We start from the raw sequence: 26,512 nt of genomic DNA, 5'->3' as shown, positions 1-26,512 counted from the left end.
CTTCAAACTGCAAAGATAGGCCTACTGTATTTCATTATGCTACTAGGCTATTTGTTTTGTCTTACTCTTTATTCATTTAGGCCATTTATTAATCATCATGCATCCTTCACAGCACTTGTGTAGTGCACGCATTCTCACCAGCAAAGACCTGTCACCTGTCACTCATCATCATAGGGGAGGTTTTTACCATCATTCCCGCATCATCTGCCAATTAAAATGGTCACCTCAATCAAGCTTGTGCATAAGTAATGATGTCAACCATAACAACAGAGCTAGAGTTAGGAGTTGTCACTTTTCCTTACTAAGAGTAGGTCTGAAAGCCTTTGTGAATATTTTTTAAGAGAAAACTAGGTGTAAGTTTTTAGGCCTACAATGCACAATTATTCCCTTTTTCAATTGAGAGCTCCTGTAACCGTAACATCGCAACGTGACATGAAATGCCACAAAAAGTGGCTTAGGATTGTTTGTGAATAGGTCTTAGTGAGTTAGAAGTCCTCTCGACTTCTTCTAAGCTGTACTGATGTGTAATACCCATTTTATAAGTATCTTTACTGTTTTAAAAATGCAAGATGGTGTACACTTGATATATTTTGATGTTATGAAGTGGGAAATTCCATCTTCATTACAGGATTGTGGTTGATGGTGTGGCATAAATAAATTGCTTATATGTATACAGTGTGTGTGTGTGTGTGTGTATGTGTATGTGATTTGGCATGGGAATGATCTGTGTGTATTTTGTCTTTATTTGTGTTGTTATGCAGACTTGCTGAATGCAAACTCTCAGAGAAGTCCTGTGGAATTGTGGCTGCTGTTCTACAGTCACCAAACTCCCTGACAGAGCTGGACCTGAACCACAACGACCTGGGGGATTCTGGAGTTCAGCTTCTCTCTAAGGGACTGTGTAGTCCTAACTGCAAACTGCAGACATTAAGGTTGGTGTTAGACATGTATTTGTAAAGGATTATTGTTAGGACTAGTGTGGCACATTATGGTTTGGTTGGTGTTTTATATGTGTCTTAAGGCCTGTCCACACCAAGTCCAATTTTTCGGATGAAATTCACAAAAAATTAAGCAGGTTAATAAACACAGTTATTCTAATTAGTCTGTACTCACTGAGGATGAAATGAAAATGAAAAAAAAATGCAATGAAAAAAAACATTCAAAACTGTCTCGTTTGATGTGAAATTTCGTATGCAATAGAGTTCTTGACCAATTAAATAATGATTTTGCAGGGTTCCAATGTCAGCGATGTCATAAGTAGAATGACAAGCAGAAAAAGCTGACACAATGTATGATATTGTATTGTATGATATTGTATATGAGATATGTCTCATTAGGCCTATATGCCAAAGTCACAAAGAATATACGTTACATCAGACTTTCTCAGGTGTTCAAGAGTGAGAACTTCACAACAGACAGCTTTCCCCACCTCTTACCTTCTAACCATCATATCACATAGGGACGTCGTTAGACCTATTTTGGGGGGGCTGAAGCCACCCTAAGATGATCAAAAACCCCCTAAAAATATATACCGTATTTTCCGGACTATAAGTCGCTCCTGAGTATAAGTCGTATTAGTCAAAAAATGCGTCATGAACAGGAAAAAAACATATATAAGTCGCACTGGACTATAAGTCGCATTTATTTAGAAATGTATTTCACAAAATCCAAAACCAAAAACAGAGACTATGTAACTGGATTATTGAGGCCAAAGAGATTACTGTTAATGAAGAGGAAGGAGTGAAGGCAGCCAAGAGGAGGGCAGGAAGGTCATTGCATAGTAAAAGATTCACTGAAAGAAAATACCATGTGGTACACCAAAATGTATCTAAAATGTGGAGAATACAATGCAATCAAGCATTTTGGGCGATGTGGAGTCACAGGCTGGCAGCAGATTAAATGCTCACAAGAGAGAAAAAGATGTAGTTTTAGACGTGACTGAAGCAAGCCAGGCGATAGGCCTATAGGCCCGACGGTAATTGTAAAGCAATTTACAAAAGATTCACTGAACAAAAATGCTTATATGGTACATGAAAATTTAGCTAAAAATGTGGAGAATGCAATGCAATCAAGCATTTTGGACGATGTGGAGAGACAAGCCGGCAGCAGATTAAATGCTCGAGAGAGAAAAATATGCGGTTTTAAAAGGACGTGCAGACCGAAGCTGCAGCAAGCAGGTGATATTTAGAAATTTATTTCACAAAATCCAAGACTAAGAACAGACAGACTATGTAACTGAACACATTGAGGCCAAAAATATTGAGAATTCTACAGGAAATCTTGAAGACGAAGGAGCTGCTGACAAGTGCCCGACGCTATTGTAAAGCAATTTACAAAAGATTCACTGAACAAAAATGCTGATGTGGTACATGACATTTTAGCTAAAAATGTGGAGAATGCAATGCAATCAAGCATTTTGGACGATATAGCGTATGGCACAAGCTGGCAGCAGAACAAATGCTCGCCGAGAGAGCGAGAGAAAAAAAGATTTATTTAAAACCAGGGCCTAAATTTCAGCGCGGGATTGCGCATAAATTATTACTAAGTATTGAGCATACTAATAAAAGTCCCGCAACGCTAGCCGTCATAATGCGAGACATTCCCACACATTTTACAGCGCTGTCTGACGTTAATCTAATGATGGAGCGGCCTGAAAGCGGACCAACTCTGACTTCAATTGAACCCCATGCAGAGACACACACACGCGCGCGCAGGACCACTTTGGGGGTGCCTCTCTCTCTCTCAGCAGGATCTGTCACCGCTAAAGTCAAATTATTATAGCCTATTACGTGCTTATCAACCGCTATCGACAGGAAAGGAAAACAAATGTTTAGCGATCAGGAACCGCAAACACAGAAGCATGGCAGCCTATAATATAACGCGAGAGAACATGGATGTGTTCTCCGTTTCTCCATCGATTGCGGACGTGAACAGACAGCTACAGACACGGAGCGCATAGTAGGCCTACTTTCACTTTCTGTGCGTATTCACGTGAAAGATAATTAGTAGCAAAACAGCGATCAAATATTACATGGCAGTCAGGGGCGCCTTAATACCACCCGAGGCCCCTGGGCTATATGTTTTTTAAGGACCCCCCCCCCCCCCCCCCCAACCGCAAGTATTAATTATGATTAATTGATACCCGGCCCGCGATCTGACCCGACACATAGCGTGCGCTTTTGGTTAATAACATGCAGTGTAGCCTATCATTATTCAGCATGTAAAACCTTTACATAAACAGGAACAGAAAGCCCTCGAATCACGTCAGCCTACCCATGACATCGCTTATCAAAAAGGCTAGCCTACTGCACGAAAACAAGCGTTGAACTTTTACAACACTGGCTGTAGGCTAAGTTAAAAGATGGGTACACATGGACGTTTAAAAGCTTTTCAAAAGTGCATGTGTTTGTCGTGTCGGGGGGTTCCCCAGGAGTTTTTTTTTAAATTCTGTCTACTTAACACACCAGTTTAACGCAGTTTGGGAGGGACCGAAATTTAGCCTACAGAACAAGCTGGCTCATGTGACGTGAACATGGCTACCATAGCCTATGCATTATCACTACACTACATGGAGACATATCTCACGTTAACAATGGAGAAAACATAACATAGACTATTATATGTGCGAATGGGTTAGCACAAACTTAGCTGTTGGTGAACGGAGATGCAGATCACTAATTCATTTATTTGCGCCACAGCCCATGTTCTGCGTTCACTCCAATGAGACAAGTGAAATACATGTTTTTAAAGCCGTTTCATTTCCAGGCTATTTGTTACGATATTTACCTGCTATGCCTTCTGTTTTTATGGACAGTTACAGGAATCCACGTCATTCGTTTATCGTTGCTTCAATCCTACCCACGTTATCTCCAGAGTTTGTATGATGAGTTTGTCAGTCAGTTTCAGCCTCTCCTCTAGCTCCTCTACACCCGTTGGGATTTATTACGTTTTGTTACATTTTGTTACATTTTAGAATTGGAGAAGACAAAGGGGGCCTCTGCATGGATGTAGCCTAATTGTAGAGCAGTACGATGTGCTCAATTATTTAGGCTAGCTCCAGAGTAGGCTAATGACGCCGCGAATACGGACACGACGTTTATTATTATTGATTATCATTATTATTATTAGGAGGCCCCTCATTGGTCGAGGCCCCTGGGCTGAAGCCCAGGTAAGCCCCTGCATTAAAGTGGAAATGAAGCAGTCAACTAAAACAGATGTCTATAGCACTAGTTAAATATGTAAATATACCCTAAATACAAATAAAGTCAGAAATATGACCCGTTATTCAGAATAAAGCACCAACAAGTTGCATTAATTATAATGTTTTCAGCCTGTGCGCCGCCATCTTTGTTTTCGGAACATGATGACATCACGAGAATGGTTGGTACAACATTCTATGTTGTTTACATAGCGGCTGCCATAGCCTCACTGCTTACTTACTTAACTTACTGCCTCAACAAAACGGATATGGAGGAAGAGGATAGACCCACCAATGAGGGCAGGCATCCAATTGCCTATGCTTTTGAGCCAATAAGAGTAGTGGGAGTTTTAATGCCCCCCACAGAGCCTGACCATGGAGGAGAAATAGATGATCGAGTGAGAGTATCTGAGCGCGCAGGAAACAATCGGTGGTGCTTATGTGGGGTTTGTGTCCCTATGTCCACTGACATGGAGAGTGTCTGCTGCCAGGAAATGAACCTGGGACATCTCATCCAAAATAAGAGATGCATCACATCCAATCCGACGTGCCAAATGCTTTCATTAGAGCGAGACGTGTTGGAGGTCGCAATGCTATCGCTGAGGGACATCCGAGCCGAAACACTGGAGCGCCCAATATTCAGCAGGTAATTCAACTAACACACTCTTGATAGGTTGTGCAGAGGGAGTAGGGGACTACACTGATCACCTGAGACTACACTAATTTTTACATTCTCATACTACCATACTCTTATTCTGCAATGTATTATCATGGTAGAAGCTGCGATACAGTACTAGCATAGCATAGCATAACAAGCACATACTGTAACTAGCCTAGCATAACATAGTATGAGCCCTAATCTATGGTTGCTACAAGCGGCACATCCGTGCATTTATTTACTTAAGTGAAGAGCATGTTATTGTATGTCAGCTTACATAAACAAATCAAAACTCAGACGCCTAGCCTACAGTCTAGAGTTGGATGTCTCGAGACCGGTCTTGGTCTCGAGACCGGTCTCGAGACCACTTTTACGTGGTCTCGGTCTTGTCACAGTCTCGACCGTCTTTGGTCTTGGTCTTGTCTTGGTCTCGGATCCCTCGGTCTTGTCTTGGTCTCATTGTCTTGGTCTTGCGGTCTCGGGTCGACATAGTGGTCGGGAGATTTGCAACAAATATGTCCATGATACAAAACATAACATTCGATAATGCAACATTAAATTATTTCGCCTTTCACGCCCTTCAAATGCAACCTTTCAAATGCAACCAATCAATGACATACATGTATTTTGTTGTGATTAAGAAACTGGCGCTCATCCAATCTAAAGACGCAAGTGTAGCCAGCGCGAAACGTTAGGTTTACGTCGTAGCTGTCAGTCTCAGTCAGACCTAGTAATAATAATGTCAGCGAATTCCGCCATCATTAAATTTGCATTCACGGAACATAAAGAAATTTGCAGTCCAGGGGCAAGAAAGAAGCATTCTGCAAAATGCAAGTTTTGCAAAGTCTCTCTCTATCATCATTGTCATGCAATTGCTATAGCCTACATAGTTTATCTCACCCAGTCTATGAAAACATTTACAGTAAGTGAGCTCACAGTCACACACATTCATGACATGCTCTGTCTCTGCATTGTTCTGTCTGTAGTTGAAATAATACCTTCTTAAATTTAATTTAAACTGGGACTGAACCTCTTACCCCAGCAGGGTTCTCAAGTCTCACGCAATGGGCGTGAGACACACGCAATTCAACAAGTTCACATGCTCACACACCACACCTTGCATTTCTCACGCAGAAATATTACTAGGGATGTCAAGGCATCTGCATAATTATTAGAGGACGCGCAGGGATACGAGAGGATTTCTCGCAGGGTTCAGAACTAGCGCACCACTCACCAGCAAAATCAAAAAAATAAATAGCCACCGACATCCAATCAAAAAATAGTAGGCTATTCGTTGTATCCGGGTAAAATTCCAAAATAGCACATCCCCTCCCTACAACCATGTTATGCTTGTGTGGGGTTACACGTTTAAGATTTCAAAACTGCACCAAGATTCTTTTTATTCAGAAATTCAACTGTCTGTTATTTGGTAAACCAGCCTACTTATGGTACTTTACAGGGTGTGTACATCAAGCCTTTTCACGAACATTTGGCCTAGCCTACTTTATGGCAAAATTATTTCTTATCTATAAACTAAACTAAACTGTCGGTCATTAAGAAAACCTAATGATTGTGTCGTTATAGCTTTGTGTAAGCCAGACATCAGCAACGTTCATTTTACACGACCAATCACTCTCGTGGCTGCCTGCACTTTCCCTGTCGTCACGGCTGCAACTTTCGCACTCGTTTGTGCTTTTTAGCGGCGTGTTCATCAGGTCCCGGGACACCCATCTGATCGATCCTCCATGGACCATGTCAACAATGAATGAAAATTAGCTTATTATTAACGAGTGTTATCAATTTGAGCGAGTATGCTACACATAGGCCTACATTTATTTCTAAACATACAGGACTGCTGCAGACAATGACCTGCCAACCACCATAATGTATAATGAACTTGCTGTCCTCGGTTTCGGCATGCACATGCTTAGTCTAATGATTCAGTGACAATATAGGCTACTCAAGTGAATAAAGCAATTAGCCTAATAAATAAAATATTTGTCTCACTCAGTACATATAGGCCTACATCTCGTAAATGGGTGAGCCATAGAATATCCCAGCGTCACGATTATTATATTTCAAGATTCCAATCTATCCCACCTAAATATGAAAAGTTATTTCTACTGACATGCTTCCTGGTGACATAAAAAAACAAATGGTTTCCCTTGATAAGGCTGACATAAGAGACATAGGCTATGCATTATACTTTCCCAGACAAAAACAAGATATAGGATGTATAGATTACAATGACAAATTCAAGGTCTCAAAGGGTTAATGCTTCTTTCCAATTTTGTTTTATAATTAGTGAGTGAGTGCAATCCCCCCCCCCCAATCTCACTCCAAGCTGAGCTCAAAACTTGAGAACCCTGCCCCAGTATGCTGCTCTTATTCAATTGATGCAAGTTATGGTGTAACACCAGAGACTTTCTAATGTGGAGACACAGCACTCAAAAAATGCTCCATAGAAATGCATGGGGCTAGTTTGCAACGCCAATATGGCCGTTGTCTACACATATCCCACCCCTTCCTCGGCAAAATGTCGACATGTGTATACATTGAGCGAATCATGTGGTGTGAGTTGACTACTTTGAGCCAATTATGTGCTGTGTTGTGCAGACATTGTGCCAATCATGTGTTGTGAACTCGACACTGGAGCACGGTTGGTGTGGTGAAGCCTTGCGCACGCGCATTTCTGCTGAATAGGATGCCCGATGAGTACCCAAAAAGCGTTGCAATATGACCGCCGAGTGGAGGGACATGCCTAAAAGGACTTTGGTAACACTAGCTCGCTAGCTGTTTTTTTTTTTTTTTTTTGGTCTCGGTCTTGGTCTCGGTCTCGTCTCGACTTTGTCTTGGTCTTGACTCAGTCTGTCTTGGCCTTGGTCTCGTCTTGGTCTCGGTCTTGATACCCTCTGGTCTTGGTAGTGTCTTGGTCTCGGTTTAGGCGGTCTTGACTACAAGTCTACTACAGTCCATAAACAACGTCTACCCATAAAACCATGCCTGTCACAATCACAGACGTAGGCTAGCGTACCCACAACAGGTTCTCACCACAGGTTCGCAACTCTGCTAATAGTTTCCACTACTAATTGAGCGAAACAAATGCAATCATCGATACTATTCCATCACAAAAAGAAACCTGTTACTCACACATTAGAAGTTTGCTCCACCGAATTTATTCATCAATTCATCAACGATGCAACTGCATTTTCAGGTCGCGGTAATCCACAAGTTGTGCGAGAACATCCAAACACGTTATTGCGACTGAACAGGAAGTTAAATCTAATTAAGTCCTGTCTGTGATAGGCCTACAGGCTACATTACAGCGGCCCTTGTTCTTGTACAAACACGAAAAGAAACATCAACAGAATTTGCGTAGGCAATAAAGTGAACGTCCGCTTCGGTTATATTCTGTCAGTTAGAATGTAAATTGTTCATGACAGGCTTTGCCTACTTTACTGTACACTACTCATTCTAACCCTTCTTCTTTCTCTATCAGTCTTTACAGGCTTACAGCGTACAGACAGTTCACCCTTTGGTCCAGGGGTCATCTTGGCCGGAGGAACAGGATTCCAATACCAGCCTGTGTTGTGAATGCCATCAGGACTGTTTACCCTTCCCCAGAATACTGTGGATTTGAGTACTATAATGACTTGTAGAAATTATTTGTATTGGCTAATTGATCTCGCATTAAATGTATTTACTATCCTTTTGGTGTCTGTATCTCCATTAAACTAGGTACTTTGAAAACATACAAATGAAATGAAACTGCTGGGGTTGGAAAGACTGCAACCTTACAACACATACAGACAAACTTTTTTTTTCTTATGCAAGAACAAAGACAGTTGGGTAGGAATACTGAATGGCAATTAGTAATTAACTCACTTGGCAATTGGCAATAATGTAATTACTATTTTATCTAACAGCGGTACTGTAATATTGTTTAAATTATATAAGATACTATTGCCTACACTATTCTAAGTACAATTACACTAGTAGTCAATACAAGCGGTACTGTAATATTGTTTAAATTATATAAGATACTATAGCCTACACTAATCTAAGTACAATTACACTAGTAGTCAATACAACATTGCAATAATAATATAATATTTATCTGTTTATTATAGACTGTGCAGGACTACCCGGTCTTCCAACTCTCTCCTACCCCCTTATCTATGCATCAAGCTTCAGGAAATCTGCTGAGGTGCGTGGATACTGACACATCCTTGTCTGGTTTTTTGACTCCTCTGTGCTCAGCGATGGTCACCACTCTCTCCTTTGGATGTTCCCTCAGTGCTTTCCGGATTGACATTGCCTCACAACTCTTCAGAGCTCCTGCTACTATGTCCTTTCTGAAACTGTAGTCTTTCGGCATCTTCACTGGAGCCACCACATACTGCTTAGCAGCCTTTGAAAAGTAATGTTTCATTTGCTTCTCCCCCTCTTTGTTCGATGCATTCTCACGGATGACATTGTGGTTGTGGTCCAGTGCAGCTACTCGAAGTCGGGCCTGAAAGCTCTCTTTCAAAAACTTTTTTCTCTTGGTGGCATACTTTGTGTAGACAGAGTGGAGGCACTCAAGTCTTCCAGTGTGGATGCCCTCAGTGACCCTCTCAAGTTTTTTCAGGAGTTGTTTGTCCAGCACTACACTCTGGAGGTGTTTAAAGGCTGCAGAGCTAGGATGGAGCCATGGACGTTTGCTCTCCTCTTCAGGAGTGTAGGGAGGGTGGTTGCATTTTGTGGTCGTCTCCCCAGATGCCCAATAGTGGACATTGGTGATGTGGTGCAGCACAGATATCCACCTCTCTTTCAGCTTTGTTGCACTTCCATTGCATGTACTGGCACTGTACCACAAGTGGTTGGAGACCATCTTGATCCACTCGAATAGCTGTTCATCCTGGCACTTCAGCAGTCGCTTTTTCATGTTTTTCACAATGTGCCAAAGATCAAATTCATGTTTAATGTCCCCATACTCCTCCCGCATAACTTTTTGCACTGATGGATGACAATCGGTTGCCAGCACTGAGATGGAAACTCTATGCTCCAACAGCTTGTTAAGGCATCTCTCAAGACCCTCAACTTCTAGCCAGTAGCTGTTTTTGACTTCAGTAACATTTACAGTCTCCTGAGCAACGACTAACCCTGACTTGGTGTCAATCAGTGAGTAGGTGCCATATGATGCATTGTGACCAGGGCTGTCATACCTTGAGTCACCGGAAACGATCAAAGATTCGTCACTTACGGCGCTCATGATGGCCTGGTTGTGGAGAGACCATGTCTCGTTGACTACCGGGATGACATAGGCCTTTTGGATGTTGAACCACTGCCTCTTTGACAGGCTCTCCAAGCCGATTGCCTCACAGACTTCTATGAATGGACTACATTCATTCCCCGTAACAAACACTGCCGTTGGTATCGACACATTGCACTCCATCACGCCTCTTACCAGAGGCTGGGAATTCCAGACGTATCTGTGGCCATCAATGCACTCTGTATTTACCGTCATTCCAAATCCACTTTTTGAAACTACCGGTGGTTCCATCAAACACTTCCCACAATTCTCCCAGTGACACAAACTGAACAGTTTCAAAAGTTGTTTGGTAGAAACAACACTCTTTCGGTCATCTGAGAGGTTAGGCTCCTCATCCTCTTCATCGTCAAAACTCGTGTCTGTGTCTTCTTCACTCAGCCGAAACTCATCATCCAAACTCATGTCCTCCTCAGCACTCTCTTCATGGACTGACTCCTCACTCCTCAGAGACAAGAATGATACCTCACTCTGCTGTGGTGATGAAGCCCTTGGCATTGAGATGTTCTCCAGACTTGTGTCATCAAACAGTGTGCAGTAAGAGTGGTCATTAACCACACCCTGCATGTTGTACATGTCATCAGTCATTGTGCCTTTGCTCACAAGGACGATGTGTCTACCCTCACTTCCGCATTCAACAAGATCAGTCTGGGTACTCGCATCCACTTTTCTGCTGCTGCCCTGACTTTCTTCTGGTTCCTGACATGCTTCCTCCCTTCCTGTCAACTGACCCTCCATCAATTCCCTGCATGCTTCTATGATCTTTAAAGTGACACAAAAGCAGAATTTAGACTTGAAAGAACATACATACATACACACAAACATACACATACATACACACACACAATATAGACATTTGGCCCACATAGGAAAGATATAAGGCTGCGTACCATGGGACACCGCACAAGTAGCAGGTGGGTACTGGGCAAATCCTACTAGATAAATTAACAAATTTACTACAGGGCATTTCCAGCATTGTGGCTGTGACAGAAGAATCATAGAATAATTAAAATATTCTGTAGGCATGTGAATTTGTGTATGGTAAAAGTCCATTTGTCTGATTTGTTTCAATGTATTAAATTATAGCAGAGTAGCAGAGAAACATTTTGATTTTCACTCTGCTACAGACTCCAAACTTGATAGGCTACTAGGCCTACGCCAGGAAAATGACTGACATCTCCCGGTTCTGCCCGCCCACCGGATGTTGTTTACAGCTATGAAAAGTACACTGGTGCAGCAGCAGCTGGGCTACCACGCTGCCTTACCGTTCGTTCATTTCATGAAACAAGTAATTGTCGTGCCATTTGGGTGTGCACATGAATATGCGAAACTACTGCAACCGACGGTGTTTGCAAATGGATTATTTTGGCAATGGATTAGAAATTATCAAGAGCATGGAGCGAGCTAGTCTGCAAACAAGACTATCTTCAAACAGTGAGTGTAAGCTTACTCATTTTTCTGTTTTGCAACATGTGGACTAACTTACACTCAGCAGAATAAAGCAAACGCGAAAACGAGTATTATGGAGATTGCGATACACTTTGGTAACAGACGTTTCTTTGCTTTCCCCTTGGGATCAATAGTATAGTATCTATCTATCTATCTCGTCATGGTGTCTCTACCGTGGTGACGTTGACATTAGCATGACTTCTACAGCAATAGCTGCTACTTGTAGCACAACTTTTACGGTGATAGAAAAATCGAACAAGGATTTGGATACTTGTGACACGTAGCGTAATCTCGAAATGTTGACATTGTCGCATACCCACTTGGCAGGATAATCACAAATGGACAATTTCTCATATATTAGTAGAAGCTAAGTATACCTCTCGTTCCTCTGCCTGGCAAGCGCGTTTCTGAACTCTGTCTCTGCGCATAAGAGTAGCGCCTGAGGGGTCCGATTTGACAGGTCTGTCCGTGTCTCCAGCACTATAGCCACTGAAATTAAAATGTGTTGGCACCGCATCTGGCTTCAGGCGATTGGTGGGACGGCGAACAAATCTCCCATCTTCTTCAAAAGTCCCCTCTTCGATGTAATCAGACTTTATAAAGTGGTCGCTACATACTCTCTGCCCAGGTCCCATTGGGGGGCTGAGGCGTTTCAATGCAGCCAACCATCTCCGGAGCAGTTTAGGCTTGTTGACTGGTATTACATGGAAATGAACTAATTTGCCGCTCTCTTTTACACGATAATACTCGTTTGAACAGCCAGGGGCAATACAAAATGACCCCCCTGTTCTTTTTCCATGATCTGCCATTTGTTTATTTGACAGTTAGCGACTAAGCTAGCAGGAAGCTAATGGCAAGCTAATGGCTAAAAGATCCACAAACAAACGCTAACCATTCTGATGACGTAGCGCCTTCATTTTTAAAACATGGCCGCGCCCTAGTGGCGAAAGTCGTTATTGACATGTCATTTTTCAGTGAAACTAATTGAATTTCAGGTTTAATGAAAATCCATGTATTTCCAAAAATGAAAAAGCAACCAAAAAATGGCCACAGTTCTCATTGCTTCATTTCCACTTTAAGGCGCCAGTGATGGCAGTGAGTTTTGTTTTCAAATGTTTTCATGCATGTCCAGATAACGGGTGAGGAATGTTTAGGGGACAGACTATCGTGAATCCTGAATTTATGGCTGGGCAAAGCACAGCACCTTTATTTGGACCATGGCTTGTAGCCTATTCAAGTCAGCTATAGGCCTTCATTTCTTGCGTTTTACAGTAAGACATAGGCCTATACTTTTCGTTTGGAGCAGCAGCATACCCGGTAGGCTATCAATGGCATTGGGTCACTATTAAGTTTCATGTAGGCTATGAAAGAGTGTCGGGATGTCCATCCGCTTATTGCGAGATAAGGCATCCGCTTTCATTCATTCATTCATTCATGGAACGTGTGCTGTGCTGCAAAGGGAAACCTTATTCCGTATAGCCAAAGAGGTCTAAGATAGCCTAAATTTAGTTATTTTTAAAATTATGCATGATTTACTTTTTTTATAAAATTCGTAGGATGCCTGGCAGCAACAATTGTGTTTAAATGTAGGTTAACCTGGGGCTGCGTGCTACTGGTAGCTTGAGAGCAATGTGTTGGAGACTCATGGTGTAGGACAATGACTTCGTTGGCAACAATATTAAATCAACCAACAATATAAATTATTAAGAAGAGCTATTTTATGAGTTAAATTGAAACAAAATTATACTGGCTTTTATTTGTCCGAATCTGAGGCCCAGCTATAAATAGAATCCCGGCAGTAATTTGAGTATGCACGTGTGTTTCACGACTTGTGCATTTGAGAGCGCTCTCTCAAGGCTGCAGATGATAATGTTTCATGTAGGGTTCATGTCAGTTAATATAAATTAACATTTAAAAACATGTTCAATTATATATATTTTTTCATATATAAGTCGCACCTGACTATAAGTCGCAGTACCAGCCAAACTATGAAAAAAAGTGCGACTTATAGTCCGGAAAATACGGTAGTAATAATATATGCGTCCAAATTTACATCCATTATTATTTGTTGAATAGCTCACGGAGTACTTATCTCACATAAATCAAGATGTCAAACAAAAGAGCGGAACCGGAGCTTTCCAATGATAGCGGCTAGGTGCTGTGATAAATGGTTCACGTGAAAATTAACATTGGGCATACATGACATTTCATCATATTTGCATTCACAGCACACAGCGCTTCGTCCATCTCCACCCATTACTGTCGGTGGTATATCTCACAAACTCAACGCATGGTAAATCATATAGGCTATCAGAATAAACAGCAGACCTTACCGAACACGATGATATGAAGCATTCTTTTGTACAGTAGCCGTTTCCGAGTTTTGAAATTGCAGCAAATTTCTACATGGTATCCAACTTTGGGCTGAAATTCTAATGTAGCCTAAAAGCAGCCCAAAATAATGAACCTGCTTTCCATATCAAAGAATCAAAAGTTGATCATGGCATGCACAGATCAACTGTGCTTTTGAATAGATATTTCTACCAGCATGCTCTAGGTGACATGAATGCAACAATCATGAGACACAAAGTATTTCCCAGATATGGGTAGCCTGTTGTCTTGAAAACGATATAGCCTAGCATAATAGAGGGCCCTTACAATGACCAAAGACCTTAGTAGTAAAATTACACTGAAAATAGCCTAGGCCTCAAAGGTCTAATTTGATATTTTACAGTAGGTACTATTAATTGAGATCCCAAACTTCACAACAGTTCATGAACTGTGGGGTGATGACAGCCACCACCCCTGCCACTGGCAAGATAGGCCTACAATATCAGTCCCCGCAGACTTAGGTGCTATTTTAGGTCTAAAATGCTTTGTGAATTACTCTTAGTCAAACAAATTAGGAGTCCTAAAATTACGAGTGACACGCCCATTATTTTTAGGAGTTTCTCCTAAAATCCCCAGTTAGGAGCTACTTTTAGCCTTAACATTCTTTGTGAATATGGGCCCAGACTGACCTGCAGAGCAAATTCAATGTTAGTCTGGGTTCATGTGTGAAGATGCACTACACCGTTTTAGGACACTGTTTTATTTGAATGAGCTTTTGCAAATGTGCCTGTCAGTAATAGTCTACAGGTGTGGGTAATTGATTAATTGGGCCACACCCACTCTGGGACACTTTAAAGGGGTTTTGATTTATGGCAGATATTTGTACATTGATGTGTAATACCCATTTTATAACAGTTTGTTAAATTAAAACAAGTATCTTTACTGTTTAAAAAATGCAAGATGGTGTACACTTGATGTATTTTGATGTTATGAATTGGGAAATTCCATCTTCATTACAGGATTGTGGTTGATGGTGTGCCACAAATAAATTGCTTATATGTATACACTTGTCCTCTTATAACATTACAAATCTTTCAGGTGTGTGTGTGTGTGTGTGTGTGTGTGTGTGTGTGTGTGTGTGTATGTGTATGTGATTTGGCATGGGAGTGATCTGCAAAAGATCACTTGATTGTGTTGATTTATCGGGGCACATTGTATCCCTTACATTTATCCATCTCTGCAATATTTTGTCTTTATTTTTGTTGTTATGCAGACTTGCTGAATGCAAACTCTCAGAGAAGTCCTGTGGAATTGTGGCTGCTGTTCTACAGTCACCAAACTCCCTGATAGAGCTGGACCTAAGTCACAATGACCTGGGGGATTCTGGAGTTCAGCTTCTCTCTAAGGGACTGTCTAGTCCTAACTGCAAACTGCAGACATTAAGGTTGGTGTTAGACATGTCTTTGTAAAGGATTATTATTAGGACTAGTGTGGTTTGGTTTGGACATTATTTTGGACATTATGGTTTGGTTGCTGTTTTATATGTGTCTTAAGGCCTGTCCACACCAAGTCCAATTTTTCGGATGAAATTCACACAAAAAAATTAAGCAGGTTAATAAACACAGTTATTCTAATTAGTCTGTACTCACTGAGGACGAAATGAAAATGAAAAAAAAAATACAATAATAAAAAAAAACATTTCAAACTGTCTCTTTTGATGTGAAATTTCGTATGCAATAGAGTTCCTGACCAATTAAATAATGGCTTTTTATAGGGTTCCGATGTCATAAGTAGAATGACAAGCAGAAAAGGCTGACACAATGTATGATATTGTATTGTATGATATTGTATATGAGATATGTCTCATTAGGTCTATATGCCAAAGTCACAAAGAATTTACGTTACATCAGACTTTCCCAGGTGTTCAAGAGTGAGAACTCCACCACAGACAGCTTTCCCCACCTAACCATCATTTCACACAGGGACGTCGTTAGACCTATTTTGGGGGGGCTGAAGCCACCCTAAGATGATCAAAAGCCCCCTAAAAATATATAGTAATAATATATGCGTCCGAATTCACATCCATTATTCTCTGCTGAATAGCTCACGGAGTACTTATCTCACATAAATCAAGATGTCCAACAAAAGAGTGGAAGCGGAGCTTTCCAATAATATTAGCAGCTACAGTATGTGCTGTAATAAATGGTTTGCGTGAAAATTAACGTTGGGCATACATGATATTTCATCATATTTGCATTCACAGCACACAGCGCTTCGTCCATCTCCACCCATTACTGTCGGTGGTATACAGTATCTCACAAACTCAGCGCATGGTAAATTATATAGGCTATCAGAATAAACAGCAGACCTTATCGAACACGACAATATGAAGCATTCTATTGTACATTAGCCGTTCCCGTTCCTGAGTTTTGAAATTGCAGCAACTTTCTACATGGTATCCAACTTTGGGCTGAAATTCTAATGTAGCCTAATAGCAGCCCAAAATAAAGAACCTGCTTTCCATATCAAAGAATCAAAAGTTGATCATGGCATGCACAGAGGCAAAGTGTAAAACACTGGTCTTAACGGGTTGGCCTGTAGCAAGTATTTATATTCATTTTCATCAATGATTGAGTCAGACACAGCTCTCTTGAGTATAGACTTTATCTCCTCACTAAACTTCATTGTGGGATCACTGTGTAAGCGAGCATAAAAGTTAACGTCACCAAGTTGTCTTTCTATTTCTTGTACATAAGCAACCCTGTCCTGAATGACAATTGAACCCCCCTTGTCTGCGGATTTAATCACAATGTCATCATAGCCTATTGTCTTGAAAATTATATAGCCTAGCCTTATATAGCATAATAGAGGGCCCTTACAATGATCAAAGACCTTAATAGTAAAATTACACTGAAAATACTAAGGAAGGACTTAGTATACTGAAAGGACTAATTTGATATTTTACAGTGGGTACCAGGCCCGGAGTGGGTAATCGGGAGAATCGGGAGAATTTCCGGTGGGCCGCTTAACTTTTGGGCCGGTCAAAGGAAAAATATTGACATTTGCCACGTTAATCTATCTTCTCTTAAAGTTGGCTATACACGTTCACATTCTATGCCTAACACCACAGCCTCTGCATGGGTTGTTCTCCCCTCCCAAGAAGAGTTAATTGGTTGGGTCCATATAGCCCGTCTTTTCTAAAAAGTTTAGATACCAGCCGGGCCGGCCCTACCGTAGTGATAAGCGTCAGGGAGGATGGATGGTAGAAAGATGCCTTGAGGGATTGAAAAGGCCAGGTAAAAAAGACGTATTGGAGGAAAATGCTGCCAAATGTGCCAAGCTTCCAGATTTTTTTTTAAGAAGACAAACATAAGTGGCAACTGGTAAAGAGAGATAGCCATGATTATAGCGCCGTTATTATTGGGATAATGGGCTATGGACGTTGTAGCATTGGCAACCTATTCACAAGCAACATATTAAATTAATTAGAATATTAGCCTTTTTGTATCATCCAATATGGCGATTCATAGACTTTGCAAATAGCATGCAAATATTGATTACAAAACTCAAGCTTGATCTGTATGCAGTAGTCTAGGCCTAAAAACAAAAGTAGCCTCTGAGCAGCAGATCAGCCAGTCCCCCGCTGAAAATGATCAGCCCGAAATTAGCTATGACTACAGGGACAAGTAGAAAGGATAATAGTTAACCATATGAATTAAAGTTATTTTATGTAAGAAAGAACTATGTGACCGCAGTAGCTACGTGATCAACCTATATGCCTTGTTTGCTCAGAAGTGGGTGTAGTAAAGGAGTAAATCACCAAACAACAACATGATAGCTGACCCATGCAAAAAAAAACCATGTAAACAATAGTTCAATATGCCTCTTAGTGTAGGATACATTTCAAATACTTTATTTCTTCCTTCCTGTTTTTGTTATCAACCTTATCAACCTATCCTTGTGGAATAGTGGAATATTGGTAGCCTACTAATAAAAACTACATGATAGTAAGAGCTGAAATGTTGCTTTATTTATCTAATTTCCACCACCACTAAAAAAGTGGGCCGGTCTTGGGCGTGAAACTCCCGGGCTGAAAAGTGGCCCCACTCCGGCCCTGGTGGGTACTATTAATTGAAATCCCTAATCCCTAACTTCACAACAGTTCATGAAATGTGGAGTGATGACAGCAACCCCCCTGCCACTGGCAAGATAGGCGTACAATATCAGTCCCCGCACACTGTTGTTATAATTAGCAATATAATCAGCATGGTGACATGGTGTCCCTGTTAATATAAATTAATTGAAGCCCTTTTAAGGTGTGATGATTTTTTCGGCGGGCTCTATAGAATGGAATCTCACTGCAACATTGAACAAAGAACTTCTCGATAAAAATTATGTTTATTCACAGAAATGGAATGTGCATCATGTTAGTTTAGAATAGGCTATTTAGGTATTTGAACCCAGGATGCAGTGCAGCCTGCCATAGTTTTATAGGCTATGCTGATGTAACCTGCGTTGTTGAACCTGCACGATTCAGCCCTGCACACGCCTGGACTCGAACCCGCAAATAGCATCACCTCGGATCGGGAGGCGAGCGCGCTAACAATTGAGCCAATAGCAGGCTACTGGCTCGCATGCCAGCAGCACTCTTGAGGCGTTGGGGAGTGAGGTTTACCAACGTTCCACAAGCACAGCTAAGCTAGCTGGCATCCATTACACTGACAAGTGCTGCAGATCAGTCTCTGATAGCCTAGAATCTAGACGCACCCTAGCGGCGGCAAATTAATTTGCTCACCCTGTACGTCTAGTATCAAACCATAGGGATTTCTATTGGCTGACACCGTGGACGTCATCCAATCACAGCGCTCTATTTTGTTAGAGAGTATTAAGGCGGCTTAACAGGATAACGGCAGTCCTGCGACGGTGAACAACAAGGAAGGTGGCTATGGCGAACGAAGAGCGGTTGTTTGAATCGGCGTTGGCGTCAACTTTGGAGGAGTTGGACTTGTGCTTTTCTTTGAAAGTTGAGCAACACAATGCATTTAAGTCATTCCTTTCGAAGAAGGATGTATTTGCCGTTTTGCCGACCAGATACGGATATGGTCGTAGCGCTGGCCTATTGCATGCCTAGGCAGTTTGAAAGACAATTCTCTGCCCGCCCCTTGGATTAAGCGAGGTGAATGGTTCGATTCCAGACTATACATTTCAATGGTATAGGATGGCCCGCCAGGCTAAGTCTCTGAGGCTATGCCCTCTGCTTCTTAGCAGACTTTTAACATAGCCTGTGCATGTGTTATGTAACTGGAGTTGATTTATGTTTTATGTAATGGGATAAATATTATTTATGTATGGATTTCTATGCAACGTCACAAAAACATGCGTGCGCAACAATGCTCTCCATGAAAAGAATAAAATGAGTTTTTGTGCTGAAAACTGCACCAATTCGAAATCACGATGGTTAGATTGTTCAATATCGGAATGCATGTCTTCGCCAAAAATGACAAAATACGATGTTATATTAATAATGCAAATGAACGGCAAACTCTGAAATATAGTCTGAGATGAGATGTTATTATCATTGAGACAACAGGGGTATACAAAAAAATCTGATTGTAGCTTACAGCAGCCGACTATTAAGTGTATAACGTTGTGGACGGCCACCAAGCGTCTGCCCCACGACTGCGCGCGCATCTAGTTTTGTTGGTAAACGGGCACTCGCGCGCATCTAGTTTTGTTGGGTGACGTCGCACTCGCAGTCGCTGCCTAGCAACCGGGACAGTTGGAAAACAGAGAAGACATGAAGCTACACGGTTTTGACAGTGGGATGAAAAAGTTACTAAAAAGGCTACAAGCTGTCATAACAGTTCAGTCTACTGTAGTAAAGTTAGGTCGTACAGTCACTGAGGTCGATAGTCACGTATTATTTTCAGTATGAGTCTGTTGAGTCGACATTGCGGAGGTAAGCAGTTAGTAGCTGGATGTGGCAGTTGTTTGAGGGAAGACGTTAACGTTAGTTATTTGACTGAAGCGGTAAGTGCTAGTGCTAACTAGATCAGCAAGAGAGTAGCCTATTAACACATTCCGGTACAAACGTCTTGGGAGCTGTTTACTGTCGATCGGGAAGGACAGAGAAGAGGGGGTGTCTGCCATAGTGAGACTAAGTTAACGTTAACGTTACAACTTGGTGGACATTGGAAAAGCCTCGAGTGGAAACCGTTAGCCTGGAAGCTCATCGCTCGCGCAGCCAACCTTCCCAACTCAACAGCGATTCTCAGGGCAACGGTCGCCTCGTGTCTTCCCTGCCCACCAGTGACCAGTCTCCGCTGCTGGTCCTGCTAAGAGGTGTGTTGTGTTTGTGTGTCGCCTGAAATGTACTGTAGCCTACGGTTTGTTTTACACATTCTTTTAGCGACCTAGTGGAACAGTCAACGTAGACTAAACCAGACATCCCAAGTCTCCCGGAAGTTCCGGGAGTCTCCCGTATATTGATAAAGGCTCCCTGACGCCTGCAAATTAGATAAAATCTCCCGGAATTTAGAGTGAGCGATCAAGAGCGAGCATTCGAGACCGCGTGTGCATCTGAGTGTAGCGCGCACACGACGGGAGAGAGAGAGAGAGAGAGAGGGGGGGTGGTGCGTGTGTGCCTGAGCGCATCCAAGAGAAAGAGAGCATCCTGATTGGCCTGTTTCGCTAAATCAACCAATCAGTTTTCAGTGTAGGCGGGCTTTAATTGATCTCTTTTCTCCCGAACTTAATTAATCAGTTCAGTGTATGAATAAGAGCGTCATAGCAGAGTCAGTGCCTCAAAAAAAACGAAAATGTAGGCTACCCTTGTCTCATAAGAGTAAAAAATAATGATAGGCCTAGTCTTGCACGCTGCCCTGTTTGTAACAGTGACTTTAGCATTGCCCATGCCAGGTGAAATGATTGCAAAAGACATGTTGAGGTGAGTTTAAGTGCCAATTAATGTGCATATTATTCAGGCCTATAGCCTAGATGGCTAGTTGCCAAGGCTACACCAAACTACCAAAGGCTACACCAAACTACCAAAAACTAAAAAAATATTTTCTATCTATAGGCCTTCCTTATTTGGTGTAGGCCGACTGACTAGGCTAAAGTTTTTTTTTTTTCTTGGGGGGGGGGGGTCGTGATACCTCCCTGAAATGACTTTTTGCAGGTTGGGATGTCTGCTAAACCTAACACGTAGACTAGTTAACAAGGAGTATTTTTCTTGAAAGACACTCGTTTGAACGGCCATCACTAACGTTAACGTAAAGTCTGTCGGTCTCCATGGACTGAACTGATACATTGATGAACTCTTGTCACAGCAAAGTGTGTGTGTGTGTGTGCGTGTCTGTGCGTGCCTGCATGGATGGGATGGATGAGTGACCTGACCTGATGGGCTCAACCGATTGCACTGCGCTGGCCTACAGTATATCATATGTGACGTGTTAAGTTGAAATCTTCTCTCCGGGGTTTCATGACGTATCTGGTGTGCACAGGGCTTTTAGTTATAAAATAATCCCCCCCTCTCTTTCTCTCTCTCTCTCTCTCAGACTCAGCAAGTGTGGTGTATCAGATGAAGGTTATGTCTCTCTGGCTCTGGCTCTGATGATAAACCCCTCCTGTGTGAAAGATCTGTACGTGAACAACAATCGTTCTGGAGAATCAGCACAGAAGCTGTTATCTGCTACACTGGAGGATCCTCACCGCAAAGTTGAAACACTTCAGTATGTAATCTAGAGAACCAGAAACATCAAGATGTAGTCTGGATTATTTATTTATTTATTAATGTGTTTAATTAGTTATACTTACATTTACATAAGTGAGGATACATGGAATTGCATCCCTACTGTGTAATCTCCTACCCTGGAAATCCAGAGTTCTCGCGAGAGCACAATGGAATTGTCTCTGTGAGACACTCTGGCAATGAGCAATGATGCACGTTACTTTTTCCCCTTGCATTCCGGGGAACCAGCTAAACTGATGAAGACAGTGCTGCAAAGTTGCAGGACAGTACACATTGGTCGTAGTGTTATCCGATTGCGTCAAAGTCCGAAATCATTCAGAGTAAACATGGTCTAGTGTTATCTAATTGCGTGCAGTGAGATTTTTAAATGCATGCTTGTTGCCGCCCCTGGAGTTGGGCCATTACATTGTTCGTGACCCTTAATCTTTCTAGATTACCAGGGTCTGGATTTTCCACACATCCACACAGAACAGAACATTTGATTTGCAGACTTTAGCAAAAAACTCTTTATTCAAAAAACTTTTGAATAACAAAATACATTTCCTACTGTAGTGTCTCCATACAGAACAACAGTACATTTGATTGGCAGATACCATAATCAAGGAAAAGCGGGAAACCCAGGAGTAAATGTGCTTCTAATGTAATTCTAGTGTTGTTTACAAGTAGGCTATAGTATGTGTCCTGTTACTGTTACTGCAGAAGGACTCTAGTCCTCACTACAGGCAACAAATGAATCATGAATCAATCAATAATCAGCAAATCTAAATGCAGCATCAACTGTTTACACTGTTTACCATTTTCTGTGCATTTCACTAAATTTAGTCGATTTGATTCAAAGTAACCTTGCATAGTAATATGTTGAGTTCTGTCATAATTCTGTCAAATGTTGTTGCAGATTTGCTGACTGTAAACTCACAGATAAATCCTGTGAGATTGTTGCTTCAGTTCTACAATCACCAAACTCCCTGCTACAGCTGGACTTGAGTGACAATGATCTGGGGGATTCTGGAGTTCAGCTTCTCTCAAAAGGACTGTCCAGTTTTAACTGCAAAATACACACATTAAGGTGGGTATACATCTTATTATCATCTTAGATTTCCTGATTAGGGAGAAAAACCATGACAATATAACATCAATTGGTCAGAACCAAAAAGTAGCTTTGAACATGCTGAACCTTATTGCTTATGCTTAGAGTTTCAAAATCTGTTTCTGGATTGGTCTAGTCCGTGACACATTATGTTACAATAAAGTAATATGGCACGAGTGAGAGTGGCATCGGTAGCAGATATCACCATGGCTGTTATTTGCAATCAGGCACGAGGCCAGAGGCCAAGTACAGTGTGTTTTACATGGTGCCTGAACATTTATTTAGAGCACTGGAGCAGTTCTGTAGTCTATTGATATTTTCTATCATTTTTAGAACTATTAATAATAAAGCCTATTCTTAAAGTCCACTGGCCAACAATGTCATTTAGGTGCTGAATAGATATAGTGCTGATAGGAAGTTTTTTCAGTTAAATTTTGACAACTGTAAAAACAAATGTGTCTAAGGAGGAGTGTGTACTAATTCAATAGATATCTCCTCCACACTTCGCATCACAGTCATCATATTCAATTTACTAGAGTCTCTCTCTCTCTCTCTCTCTCTCTATCTCTCTCAGGCTCTCTGATTGTCTCATCTCAGAGAAGGGTTGTGGTTTTCTTGCTTCAGCTCTGTCTTCAAACCCCTCCCATTTAAAACTGCTTGATATCAGCTACAATCATCTTGGAGAATCAGGACTGAAGCTGTTATCTGCTAGACTGGAGGATCCTGTCTGTAAACTGGAGATACTGAAGTATGTTCAGAAAGAACCCCCATTGTTGCACATTTAAACATTTAGCACGTTTTCATGCCAGGAATAAACCGTTTTGAATCAGTCTATTGCCCAAATTCCGTCTATGTCAACATTCCGTTTAACCTGTTTACAAGCAAGTACAATGTCACATTTTGAGCATATTGCTGTTTACATAGCAATCGACATTATTCCAAATAAGTCAGTGACGCAGCCTAATAGGCTCCCAACGTCCTGACGTAAATCTCCACTGGTGGAATTCCCTCTTTTGGCTGCATAATACAACGGCTTCAGGGTCTTCCACCTATATTTCACTTGTTCAAGCGTACGTCGATAGCCATCCTCATCAAGTTTTTAACAAAACTTTTTAAAAATGTCGCTATTACGACATTTTCTCCCGTCGATGAACTCCATGACGTGCATGATGGCAAGACATAAGTTTGTCTACTCGTCTTTCCAAAAGTGTGTGCGTTGTTTTGCCATGATTAGGAAAGTGCCTGAGAGACAATTGGTTCATGTTATCCTAATTCTGTGGGAATTGAGCATGCACAGGCCTACAACACTCTTCCTTCTGGGAGCATATTCCGTTTAAAGTGTTTTCATGACCCAATATTCCGTTTAAAACAGGCATATGCTTTGGTTTATTAATAAACTGAATATGGCCTTTTTCGGTTTATTTCAATCAGAATAAGACAAGACACACGCATATTCGGTTTATTCCCAATACCTCGTGATACCTCCCTGAAATGACTTTTTGCAGGTTGGGATGTCTGCTAAACCTAACACGTAGACTAGTTAACAAGGAGTATTTTTCTTGAAAGACACTCGTTTGAACGGCCATCACTAACGTTAACGTAAAGTCTGTCGGTCTCCATGAACTTTTGAATAACAAAATACATTTCCTACTGTAGTGTCTCCATACAGAACAACAGTACATTTGATTGGCAGATACCATAATCAAGGAAAAGCGGGAAACCCAGGAGTAAATGTGCTTCTAATGTAATTCTAGTGTTGTTTACAAGTAGGCTACAGTATGTGTCCTGTTACTGTTACTGCAGAAGGACTCTAGTCCTCACTACAGGCAACAAATGAATCATGAATCAATCAATAATCAGCAAATCTAAATGCAGCATCAACTGTTTACACTGTTTACCATTTTCTGTGCATTTCACTAAATTTAGTCGATTTGATTCAAAGTAACCTTGCATAGTAATATGTTGAGTTCTGTCATAATTCTGTCAAATGTTGTTGCAGATTTGCTGACTGTAAACTCACAGATAAATCCTGTGAGATTGTTGCTTCAGTTCTACAATCACCAAACTCCCTGCTACAGCTGGACTTGAGTGACAATGATCTGGGGGATTCTGGAGTTCAGCTTCTCTCAAAAGGACTGTCCAGTTTTAACTGCAAAATACACACATTAAGGTGGGTATACATCTTATTATCATCTTAGATTTCCTGATTAGGGAGAAAAACCATGACAATATAACATCAATTGGTCAGAACCAAAAAGTAGCTTTGAACATGCTGAACCTTATTGCTTATGCTTAGAGTTTCAAAATCTGTTTCTGGATTGGTCTAGTCCGTGACACATTATGTTACAATAAAGTAATATGGCACGAGTGAGAGTGGCATCGGTAGCAGATATCACCATGGCTGTTATTTGCAATCAGGCACGAGGCCAGAGGCCAAGTACAGTGTGTTTTACATGGTGCCTGAACATTTATTTAGAGCACTGGAGCAGTTCTGTAGTCTATTGATATTTTCTATCATTTTTAGAACTATTAATAATAAAGCCTATTCTTAAAGTCCACTGGCCAACAATGTCATTTAGGTGCTGAATAGATATAGTGCTGATAGGAAGTTTTTTCAGTTAAATTTTGACAACTGTAAAAACAAATGTGTCTAAGGAGGAGTGTGTACTAATTCAATAGATATCTCCTCCACACTTCGCATCACAGTCATCATATTCAATTTACTAGAGTCTCTCTCTCTCTCTCTCTCTCTCTATCTCTCTCAGGCTCTCTGATTGTCTCATCTCAGAGAAGGGTTGTGGTTTTCTTGCTTCAGCTCTGTCTTCAAACCCCTCCCATTTAAAACTGCTTGATATCAGCTACAATCATCTTGGAGAATCAGGACTGAAGCTGTTATCTGCTAGACTGGAGGATCCTGTCTGTAAACTGGAGATACTGAAGTATGTTCAGAAAGAACCCCCATTGTTGCACATTTAAACATTTAGCACGTTTTCATGCCAGGAATAAACCGTTTTGAATCAGTCTATTGCCCAAATTCCGTCTATGTCAACATTCCGTTTAACCTGTTTACAAGCAAGTACAATGTCACATTTTGAGCATATTGCTGTTTACATAGCAATCGACATTATTCCAAATAAGTCAGTGACGCAGCCTAATAGGCTCCCAACGTCCTGACGTAAATCTCCACTGGTGGAATTCCCTCTTTTGGCTGCATAATACAACGGCTTCAGGGTCTTCCACCTATATTTCACTTGTTCAAGCGTACGTCGATAGCCATCCTCATCAAGTTTTTAACAAAACTTTTTAAAAATGTCGCTATTACGACATTTTCTCCCGTCGATGAACTCCATGACGTGCATGATGGCAAGACATAAGTTTGTCTACTCGTCTTTCCAAAAGTGTGTGCGTTGTTTTGCCATGATTAGGAAAGTGCCTGAGAGACAATTGGTTCATGTTATCCTAATTCTGTGGGAATTGAGCATGCACAGGCCTACAACACTCTTCCTTCTGGGAGCATATTCCGTTTAAAGTGTTTTCATGACCCAATATTCCGTTTAAAACAGGCATATGCTTTGGTTTATTAATAAACTGAATATGGCCTTTTTCGGTTTATTTCAATCAGAATAAGACAAGACACACGCATATTCGGTTTATTCCCAATACCTCGTGATACCTCCCTGAAATGACTTTTTGCAGGTTGGGATGTCTGCTAAACCTAACACGTAGAC

General features: G+C 41.3%; 1 protein-coding gene across 1 annotated transcript in view; it reads left to right on the top strand.

Moving 5' to 3' along the window:
* LOC143136422 (NLR family CARD domain-containing protein 3-like) overlaps nt 1-26,512 on the top strand; it is a 196,126-nt gene that overhangs the window by 163,505 nt on the left and 6,109 nt on the right. Inside the window, exons 9-15 of the mRNA XM_076297192.1 lie at nt 762-932; nt 15,221-15,391; nt 21,504-21,677; nt 22,593-22,763; nt 23,359-23,532; nt 24,784-24,954; nt 25,550-25,723. Of these exons, the coding sequence (XP_076153307.1) occupies nt 762-932; nt 15,221-15,391; nt 21,504-21,677; nt 22,593-22,763; nt 23,359-23,532; nt 24,784-24,954; nt 25,550-25,723 (1,206 nt within the window). The remainder of the gene's footprint in view (nt 1-761; nt 933-15,220; nt 15,392-21,503; nt 21,678-22,592; nt 22,764-23,358; nt 23,533-24,783; nt 24,955-25,549; nt 25,724-26,512) is intronic.

Source organism: Alosa pseudoharengus, unplaced genomic scaffold (assembly GCF_046254945.1).
Source record: "Alosa pseudoharengus isolate Yale_2024_CS ecotype anadromous, Long Island Sound unplaced genomic scaffold, YU_APseudo_1.1 YU_APseudo_1.1_scf_1, whole genome shotgun sequence".
NCBI lineage: Eukaryota > Metazoa > Chordata > Actinopteri > Clupeiformes > Clupeidae > Alosa > Alosa pseudoharengus.
The sequence above is the reverse complement of the archived record's forward strand: the minus strand, read 5'-3'. Positions and strand labels throughout refer to the sequence as shown.